The sequence below is a fragment of the Penaeus vannamei genome, chromosome 34 (assembly GCF_042767895.1).
Source record: "Penaeus vannamei isolate JL-2024 chromosome 34, ASM4276789v1, whole genome shotgun sequence".
Lineage (NCBI taxonomy): Eukaryota > Metazoa > Arthropoda > Malacostraca > Decapoda > Penaeidae > Penaeus > Penaeus vannamei.
Genome location: NC_091582.1, coordinates 16,436,548 through 16,446,547, shown reverse-complemented (window position 1 = coordinate 16,446,547; position 10,000 = coordinate 16,436,548). Strand labels below are relative to the sequence as shown.

Below are 10,000 nucleotides of genomic sequence, written 5' to 3'. Positions count from 1 at the left end.
TCTGAATAACTGTAATATATTTGTCTCTCTTTTTTCAGTTATTGAAGAGGCAAATTGGTTAACCCTTATAGATGACATTGAAGGCATTGGTACATTTGATGCTGTGGTCTGCCTTGGAAATTCCTTTGCTCATCTTCCAGACATGACAGGAGATCAGTCTGAGCATAAGTAAGTTTTTGTATGGGAGTATATGTAGTCTTTATTCTGTGTGGTATTATAGGTGCATGGATTGTGCTAAGATTTGGATGCATTATGTGCAAACTTTTTTCTTGTTTACAGGCAAGCCATAAGCAACTTTGCACAGATGGTGAAACCAGGAGGAATACTTGTCATTGATCATCGCAACTATGACCATATTATTGACACTGGCTCAGCACCAACACACAATATATATTATAATGTAAGAACAAGTTTTAAGTTTACTTTTTTACAGATTTTTAAGTATTATAAAGATAGCTAGATAAGTTCTCATAGATTTGAAATTTCAGAAAAAATTGAAAATGAGAAAGTCATTGGTGTTATAAAGAGGCTTTCAGATTAATTTTTACACTAAGTTAACTCAATGATGAAGAGAACCTCCAGTACCATACTGAACTACACTTCATGATGCATGCAGAGTTAGCTGCTCAAGGGAAAATTCAGAAGCATGTGAAATATGGTGGTGATCTCTCATGAAGTGATTAAGATGTACTCTAGGATCTCCCAGTATGATTGCTTTAAAAAGTTGAATTATTACATTGATCGTATAATGTAATATTTCAGAGTGAACACGTCCAGGATATCAAGACTTCAGTTCTGTATGTGAATGGGAAGGCCTCACTTGTCACACTTGATTATGTGATGGATGTTGGAGATGCTAAGAGGTGTGAAACAGATTCGGAGATTGCTAAGAAAGGCAGATTAGAAGGACAAACAAGGAGGTAAATTTCACATGTAAACTCTCAAAATGACTTTGACTTTCTGATGAACTATATTGTTTAAACAAATATTACTGCAGATAATGTCAAGCTTGTGTCTATTTTTTTCCAATTCTCTTTTAACAGTAATTTCCGCTTGTCATACTACCCTCATCGTGTTGCCCGGTTTGGGGAGATTCTCATGGAAGGTTTTGGTGCAGGAGCAAAACACCAAGTCTACGGGGATTTCAAGCCTATTGGAGAAATTGAAGACCCAGCTTTCTACATTCATATCATTTCTAAAAAATCTTAATATACAAGATCAGTGGTGTCCCCTGTCCCTGTTGAATTCGTTGTGAATATTCTCAGGTGACAGGTAAGGCAATCATTCCTGGTTACTTTGGCTGTGGGCTTAAATGTTGAGTATTCTTATGGCTATGAGCTGAATATATGTAAAGTACTTTATTAATTGGCAAATTTTCCATTATATAAATGTGTGATCTAATCACAAATTGAATGCTTATGTTTGGTTGTTATTCAGAGTAATGAAATTAGTATGATAAAGTGAGATCACAAATCTCTACAAGGAACAGGCATACAGTATATTCCCTTAGTTGCTGCCTTCTCTGCAATATTGTGTCCTATTGTGTTACCTGGTTTACTTTTTAATGTTCTTATACATGAAGAATACTCATGAGGTACTTTACACATTTAGACTTTCGTGTGGAATTTGTTAGGAGTATTCTAGGTAACACAAGACATCACGTATAGAGAGAGCATAAAATTATTGCATTTTGCAATGACATTTTGTAGTGTGCATTTCCATGTCATTGTTGAACATTTGACCATGACACTGTCTTAGCAGTCAGCATGCCCTATCTAACAGTGCTAAGTTGAGTCAGTATCCTATTCTCTGTTATATTAATGGGAGTCTAGGAACCCAAGTGCCTCAGTTTTGTTAGGAATTTTGCTGCGAGTTTCTGTCGTTATTGTGATGGAAGGTATAAAGTTCTCTTTATTTTTTAGTAGTTTCATGTGGTAATATCATTACCATTTCCGTCTTTCTCATATTTTTGGTCGAGAGATTCTTGGCATTAATAACTCTATTAATTTTTGCATTTGGACACTTTTACTTGAGGTAAATGTAATACCACTCTATATAATTTGTTATTTATATTGTTACTGTTTTATTATTTCAAATTTTATTATCATGATTATTATATTAATAATAATATTATTGACATTAAAATTATATGAATGATTTATTATAAATGTATATTTACTAGTTTGTATATATGCAAATATTATTGGCATTAATAATTGTTGTACTTAGTTATCTATTATTTTATGTTATTTCATACTATATTTTAATAGAACTTTTATGCCCAAAGTTTTATGAGATGTGCAAATGCGCTTAAGCATATTTCCCTCTGATTCAGAAATGGTACTTCAAGTTATGAGTAGTTATCAGTTCAAGTTTTATTGTCATCAGTATATTGCAAAACAGCAATTTATTGGCAAGAGACTGTGGCACACTTGATCTCTCTGCGTGAAGATTTAGTCCTTTGTTATTCCTGGGACGGGAACCAGTGTAGAGAGACCTCTATAATGGCATCGTTTTCTTGGTGTCTCCATTATTCTTCAAGGCTTGAAGTTAATGATCCAGATTTTACTGGATGTTATCCATAAGTGTTTGATAATTATGTACTGTGATTGGGAGTGGGTTGTGTTTGTGATTTTTTTTTTCTTGCCTCCCCATGGTTAGATGTATTGACCTTTCTGTTCATTATCTTTTTAACTGTTCATTAATTGAACTTTTAAGAATTTATGCTATCTTCATAGTTTATCTGAATATATGTTTTCTATCATCTGTTTCTGAGGAGGTAAAGGCTGTATTGTTATGCAGAAACATTTTATTTTTTATCCATATAATGGTCAACATTCCATGATTTTGTAGGGTTCTATATACAAAATAAAATTATATACAAATTATGAGTTTATTAAATAATACCTCATACAAAGAATAGTATCTTTTTTCATATATAATTGTATTTACAAACACCAACATAATATTTATAACCTGTTAAATTTAAATCTCTGATTATACATACTGACTATCTTTGAAAATTTTAGCAGCCACCAAATTCTGTTTTCAACTTCTCCAAGCTATTTTTCACAATGATTAATTCAGTATATTAGTCAAAAATACATTATCGAAAGGTGGCTCAAATAAAAAACAAATACATTACTCGTGTCCTTATCGTCTCCTTTTCCTTGGTGATTTTGGCTTGGTCGGAGGATCTTCATCATCGTAGTTCTGGAAAGAAGACGTGCTGTGAAGCTAAAACCAAATGCACAATAGCATGTTTGTTTACCAGGTATTTTCAGAGATATGAAGGCTAAAAAAATTAAAATGTAACACAGAAACACTGTTATTCTCAAAAATATTCAAAGTGACATTATGTTTAGCCACAGACAATATAAATGGAATGCAGTGGATAAGAATGAACGGTCAAAGGAGAGGAAGGAATAATTCTCTAAAGTTGATCATTTCAAATATATAAACAGTAAAAAGCCTACAGACAGAGGCAAAAACAACAAAAATACTATTTTTGGGCTTCTGCGGCTCCTCTATTGATATCACTCATTTTACGTGCTGCATGTCAATTTGTTACAAATCAATAGCACACAGCTTTCAGGAGTTAATATTCCTTACATTTTGTTGCCATTCCCGCTGCAATTCTGCTAACATCTTTGGAGAGAGAAGGCCCTGGGCTAGGAGCCTTTCCGTAAGTCGACCACGACCAACTGCACCTTTTTCCTGTCTTCCAGACTTGAGTACTTGTGAGCCCCTTGGTATATCCATATTATGATCTGAAATGATATAATGATTTTATTTTCCCTCTACAATTTTGTGGGATATCTGCAGAAATAACTATCATTTTTTATTTTTGTTTCTGATTCCAGTGTCATGAATCAAGACTAGTTCATACTTCCTCAGTGCCAAATACCTTATTTAACACATGCATGCATAAAGTCATTCATTGCATATAGACATACATCAATATGTTACTGTATTACAAATGATTTCATACCAAATGAAGTTCACTTTGAAATCACTAAAAAATGCACATGATCTCTAATTACTATTATTATAATGCCTCAGAAATTGAATAATGATGGAATGAATGTAAATTCTGTAATGATGTAACAGAATTCCCTTGTAATGATGACATCAACTTGGTAGTATACATAACTCTGACTATAAAGTTTAATACCTCTATACGTATGCCTCTTCCTTTGGTCCATAATAAAGGTTTCTTCATTATCAGCTGCAGTGTTGGACGTTCGTGTATCTGAATTCTTGAGTAGTCTTGTAATCTGGGCAACTCCAGCTTCAATCATCCCATCTAACTCAGTCTGCAGATCTCGTACCATTTCCCCATCAGGAAACATGTCTTGGAAACGGTAACTGGGGAAATGGAAAAATAAAGGAAAACATTTGAATTCCAACTTGTTATCTTGCTTTCCAGTTTAAACTATGAAGAGTTATTTACAAAAATAACTTGAAGATATTCTTACCTAAGCCATAAATAAAGATCAAATACATCAAACACTTCTTCTAGATGCACTAGATCCAAAATAGTGTTAGGTGTTGAGAAAGGCCATTTGACTTGATGACATAACCATTCCAAAGTTGCAGGTTCATTCTGTGAGAACTGGCGAGCAAACTGAAAAGATTTGCACAGTATATATTACAAAAAAATAAATGAAAAACTGCATGCACCCACTCAATATATAGCAAAGTATATCATGAATACCCTACAATCAGTATAGTAGCTATAAATTGATTAAAAATGTATATTAACTGAACACTACACATGAAAAAAATCAAAAGGTTCCATTTAGAAACTTTCATAATACATCAATAACTTAAGGGACTTTATTATCAACACCAATACCTTTAGGAACATCGCACAGACAAAAGGCATCTTGCGGTTGATAGGAGCACAACAGAAAACATATCTAGATCTGAGTTGAAGTGGGATGTGCTGTATAAGGTCAGCCAGGAACTTAAAATCATCCATGATGCACATGAAATAGAGTGACGAGTCCACTGTGCAGAGGCTCACAAAGATATCCTGTTTGAAAGAAAGATGAAAGATATATAACACACAGTCATCTTTTCTGGAGGGATATTAGCAACAGAACTTACCACTAAATAATATTCCTCTTAATTATAATATAGCAAACAATAATCAACTTACAATAAGGTTTGATAAAGTATAGCTAGGTAAATGAAATGCAAACAGCTCAATCTGATCAGCAGTTGGATGAAGTCCAGCCTGTTCTATGTCATCAGGTGTGCAGGCTAACAGTCGCCTCAAAGTAGAGAGATCCTCGGACTTCATGGTTGTGACATAACCCTGTGTGAGAGAGTAATACTATAAAAACAAAGAAACACATCAAGAGGGAAAAAAATAATTGCTGAGTATAATGAAGTAAACATAACACCCAATTTATGTGATATGACTTGGCTTTGCAAACCAATATTACATAATATGTATGTGCAACCTTTTGGCTTCTACTGACAGTTATCTTATTAAAAACAGATTTGACATTATCAGTAAACAAATGTAGTAAAATCTTACTGAACAAAATCTTTACATTTTGGGAAATACTGTATAGAAATACAAAGCTTTAGCTGCTAGCTTATAAGCAGATAGTGCTATCCTTAAGTTAATGCTGAACTAATTTTCAAAAGATCAGTTTTCCAAAAAAATAACATGTCTGTTGATCTGACACATTTTACAATTCACTCCTTTTAATTTTAGTACATACATGTTCCCACTGAGTCCCATATCTGCCTGCCCTTCCAGCAATCTGCAAGGCTGATGAGACACTCAAAGTTTCCATCTCTTTCTCTCCTTTTTCATTTATGTTAGGCTTGATAAGAGAATGGAAAATAACTCGACGAATACTCCTGTCAAAAAAATACCAATTTGTTTAGGTTCCATCCTTACACTTTGATATTCCTATGCTTATAATCATTTATACACTTGTGGGACATCTATAGAGATGCTCATTATGCCTTTTCCTCTCTGTTAACAAATTGATAAGAACAAGCTGTATGTAGATATACTAATAAAAATAAAACTCAATTCAGTCTGCTTTACAACATATCAATGACAGAGTGACACCAAAAGTGTACAAAATTTTGGCTTTCAGAATTGAATAAAAGGTCGTCTACTTAGTATCAAGTTTATAATTAAAGATAAAGAACAAAAATCACACGTCTTTATATACTTACAGATTAATTCCCATTCCAATGGCATCTGTGGCAACAAGGATTTTGCATGGGTGTTTTGGATCATTAAACTTATAAGCCTGAGCCAATTTTGTTCCTGGTGGAAGACCTGAAATATATTTGATAAGCCAAATATCAGAAATTATCATAGGCATCTCTTTGTTCTGCTTCCATTAATCTGCAAATTTTCATTACACTATTTACATAAAACATATGTAGCAGCTTTTAATTCATTCTCATAATATGAGTATCAGCAGAAAATAAATAAATAAATAAATAAAAGCAGCGCATGAAATGCAAAAGAAAATTTAACCCTACCATGGTCTCTGAACTTATCTTACTTTTGTCTAGGAAAGCCAGTCTGACATAATACTACATTTTAGTTTTGCAGGCTTAAGTGTCTAGGATGGAAATTATTTGCCAGAAAGCATTTGTGGGTTGTGAAGCACTATCTGATATCCCTTGCCTTTTGCCTGCCATCCTCACTCGAAGTCTGAGAACTGATTTAGTGTTTTTTTTCGTTCTTCTTACCATATGAAGTGAAAATGCAAACCCGGACCTTTTATAATCAGCCATGGTCTTCTGGAACCTAAACTCCAGCCAATTTGTTTTCTACACTCTTTACTAAATTGTTCTTTCTTTACTATCTTTACATGGTTGGAATTTTAAAGAAATATTCTCAACTATGGACAATTACACTTACCACCGACCCTACAGCACAGGGGTTAAGGTGAGATGGAATGAACTTAGTAAAAGAACTTATGGCTAAGAGGCAGGAGAGAGGAAAAAGAACAGAAACAGACAGAAAAAAACATAAGTAGGAGAAAGAGAAGAAAATATCTCTAACCTTTCCTTTATGATATGAGACCATATACATTCAGATACTAATTTAGAAGCAAATAATTATTAATATACATAAAAAACTTGGTCCAACTAATCAAGCAACACTTTGTAAAAAGGTTCCCACTCTCTCCATACAAAACAGTGAAAAGCTACACAAACCTCCATAAATAACAGCAACTTCATGGCCTCTGCGTTCAATCTCACGTGAGACATGATGAATGTCTCTCTTGCTAAAACATACTATGCAGTCTCCTGGGTGTACATTATCAAGTGTTTGCAGTGCTGAGTTCTCTATTGATAATTCTGTCAACCTTTTATATCTTCTAACCTGTATAAAATGAACAATATAGTTATCATCAATAATGATAAAAAATATTGACAATATATATAATACAATTATCATCTTAATGTAATCATAATTAGCTATAGCAAAAAAATAGGCATTCATCTAAATTTGTAATGACAATAATACATTCCCTGATCCAACAATAATACTAGCCTATACATGTCCACCATGACATGGTTTCTTAATCATCTCATCCTGGATTGTCTATAATATAATCATCAACATCTTAATATAATCTTAATCAGCAATAGCAAAATTGAATACATTATTTCAACTAAATATACATGGCCACTAACATGTATATTTATATATACTATGGTTTCTTAATCACCCAATTTTGCATTGGTAATTTTGAAAAGATATTAAACAAAAAATTACCAGTACCTAACACAAAAGCTAGTTCCTTCAGAAAAAGGTATCTTCTCTCACCTCAACTTCCTCCCCGGTGAGAAGAGCTAGTTCCTGTATAAGGGGAATAGCTGCTGCCTCACCACACACATGTAGTTCTCTTGCGCAAAGACCCAGGAAAGCACGAGTCCAAGCCCACCCTCTCTGGGGGTCTTTTATCATCTGGATTTCATCAATCACAGCAACATCATCTGAAATTTTATGCTTGGTGTGAGTCTTTGTTACAAATTCTAAACTACTGATGTTGGGAGTGCATATAAACATTGTTCAAAGCATTTTGTTTTTATTTCTTGAAGCACAAAATCACCTCGGAGTCAATTCCTAGGCCTCCCTCATGTCCCATCTAACCATTCCTTCAGTTATAGTTACCAAAAGCTATTATTTCTATTATCATTACTGCTGATAAAGTTACTGTAACAACAATCATGATAATGATTATGGTGTATTAATAATAAAAAAAATAATAATATATATATAAACTTTTAAAAAATATATTTAAAGAATGGAATAAAAAGGTGTGATCAGATAGGCCTAATAACTGACTCATTGGTGACAAAATACTAGCAATACCCTTAATGAATATACAAAACCAGTAAAACAAAGTCAATAGTGGCAGGTCATTTACATAGTACCAACAAGTTAAGAAACTTTACTGAACTTATTCCTATAGCAAGAACCCAAAACATCAACAACTTACACATGTTTGAGACAGATGTCATTTCCACAGTGCAGGCCACATGGCTTGCAGACGACCCTTCAGCATTTCCAAATCTTCTCTCCTCTCCAGTAACCAAATCACAAGGAGTTCCCTGAAAGATCAACAACTTTACATATAAATATCTAATTATGGGTCTTTATTTTGTGCATCAAATCATAAAGGATAAAAATATATTACATAACAAAGCATTTAGCATTAAGCATTAAGTAGAGCTGTTTGACAAATCAAACTAATCTTATCAAACCTATAACTGTTGAGCAGTAACTGATTTCTTTCAAAAACACCAAGGCGGTACATCCATTAAATCTATCGTACCACTAAAACCTCAAATGTTTTGGGAGACTGTAATTCAGATCTGAAACATTTAATACCTTCTAAAATCAAACAAGATTTAGAACAGTTTTAATCATCGACAACAAGATCCATGAATAGAAAATACAAGTCATAACCCTATCCATTAAATCTATCTTATCACTAACACCTCAGGTACCTTCTAAAATTCAATAAGATTTAGAACTGTTTTAAATATCTAAACCAAAACTCATGAACAGGAAATACCAGTCATAACCCTGATATGCTGGTACCCACCTTTTTGTTACTTGAATGGTAAACCTCAGTAGCCAAGAGCTTCAGTGGTCCACAATACACCCCAGACTCAGCACTGAGAAACTGCTGCATAGCATGGTAGGTCTTGCCACTGTTGGTGGGCCCCGCATGAAATACTATTTTACGGTTTAAAGCACGGGCCTCAGGATACCTATGAAAAATCAATGAACAAAATAAATTCTTAAATGCCAGTATAAAATATATCCAGTTTGTACCCAAGTTATTGCATTTCAGGTCAACATTGATTCTCAAAAAATTATCAGTGCTCACCAATTTGGAGGACATGACAAATCTGATATCTTGCACAAGTCATCAATGCAGTTCAGGTGGGGAAATATCTTTTGTGCATGTTTCATAAAACTTGGGTAGATGTCATGGATGTGACCAGCACCCTGTGGGATAAAGTGAGAAAGGAGAGTTGTGTGTAAAGTATGTGATATTTTTCTCAAAAGATATCTTGTGGCAAATAAGAAGTATTAGTCTTAGTAGCAGAAACAGCAGTAGGTAATCTTTGTCTTACCTGCAACACATCACTGATAATGATGTGAAGGTCAACAGGAAGGGAACCAGATTCAACACAAAATTTCCTAAAACTGATGAAAGTCTGTTGGTATAAATAATCTGGAATGTGCAAACAAATTAAAAATCAATACCGTGATTTACCTACGATTTGTCACCTCATTAACTGTCACTTGCTTTATCCTTCTTTAAAAATTCACATTTATGATCAAAGATAAATATATAGGTATACTGTTTATATCAATGCAGTACTTGATTTTTATTCATCATGGCAACAGAACAATGCAAAATCAGATAACATACTATCAAGTCCATTTTCTCTTGCAAGGTCTTTGATGTCTTCATTGCTGTAGAAT

The 10,000-nt window shown here is 33.6% G+C and overlaps 3 protein-coding genes across 6 annotated transcripts in view; 1 reads left to right on the top strand and 2 right to left on the bottom strand.

Moving 5' to 3' along the window:
- The window catches only part of Gnmt (Glycine N-methyltransferase), an 11,283-nt gene extending 8,397 nt beyond the window's left edge, over positions 1-2,886 (top strand). For all 4 annotated transcript variants that reach the window (XM_027375284.2, XM_027375283.2, XM_027375281.2 and 1 more), the window contains exons 4-7: positions 39-168; positions 280-400; positions 763-920; positions 1,044-2,886. In XM_027375284.2, the coding sequence (XP_027231085.2) occupies positions 39-168; positions 280-400; positions 763-920; positions 1,044-1,209 (575 nt within the window). In that variant the 3' untranslated portion in view covers positions 1,210-2,886. The remainder of the gene's footprint in view (positions 1-38; positions 169-279; positions 401-762; positions 921-1,043) is intronic.
- LOC138859292 (peroxisomal sarcosine oxidase-like) overlaps positions 1-10,000 on the bottom strand; it is a 345,118-nt gene that overhangs the window by 298,910 nt on the left and 36,208 nt on the right. The gene's annotated exons all lie outside the window — the stretch shown is intronic.
- The window catches only part of Suv3 (Suv3 helicase), a 9,287-nt gene continuing 2,166 nt past the window's right edge, over positions 2,880-10,000 (bottom strand). The window contains exons 3-17 of the mRNA XM_027375279.2: positions 9,948-10,000; positions 9,646-9,746; positions 9,396-9,517; positions 9,108-9,276; positions 8,499-8,610; positions 7,823-7,992; positions 7,207-7,375; positions 6,208-6,313; positions 5,739-5,880; positions 5,165-5,323; positions 4,859-5,038; positions 4,479-4,627; positions 4,175-4,368; positions 3,613-3,770; positions 2,880-3,213 (exon numbers count right to left, since the gene is read on the bottom strand). The exon at positions 9,948-10,000 is cut by the window's right edge and continues 80 nt beyond it. Of these exons, the coding sequence (XP_027231080.2) occupies positions 3,154-3,213; positions 3,613-3,770; positions 4,175-4,368; positions 4,479-4,627; positions 4,859-5,038; positions 5,165-5,323; positions 5,739-5,880; positions 6,208-6,313; positions 7,207-7,375; positions 7,823-7,992; positions 8,499-8,610; positions 9,108-9,276; positions 9,396-9,517; positions 9,646-9,746; positions 9,948-10,000 (2,044 nt within the window). The 3' untranslated portion in view covers positions 2,880-3,153. The remainder of the gene's footprint in view (positions 3,214-3,612; positions 3,771-4,174; positions 4,369-4,478; positions 4,628-4,858; positions 5,039-5,164; positions 5,324-5,738; positions 5,881-6,207; positions 6,314-7,206; positions 7,376-7,822; positions 7,993-8,498; positions 8,611-9,107; positions 9,277-9,395; positions 9,518-9,645; positions 9,747-9,947) is intronic.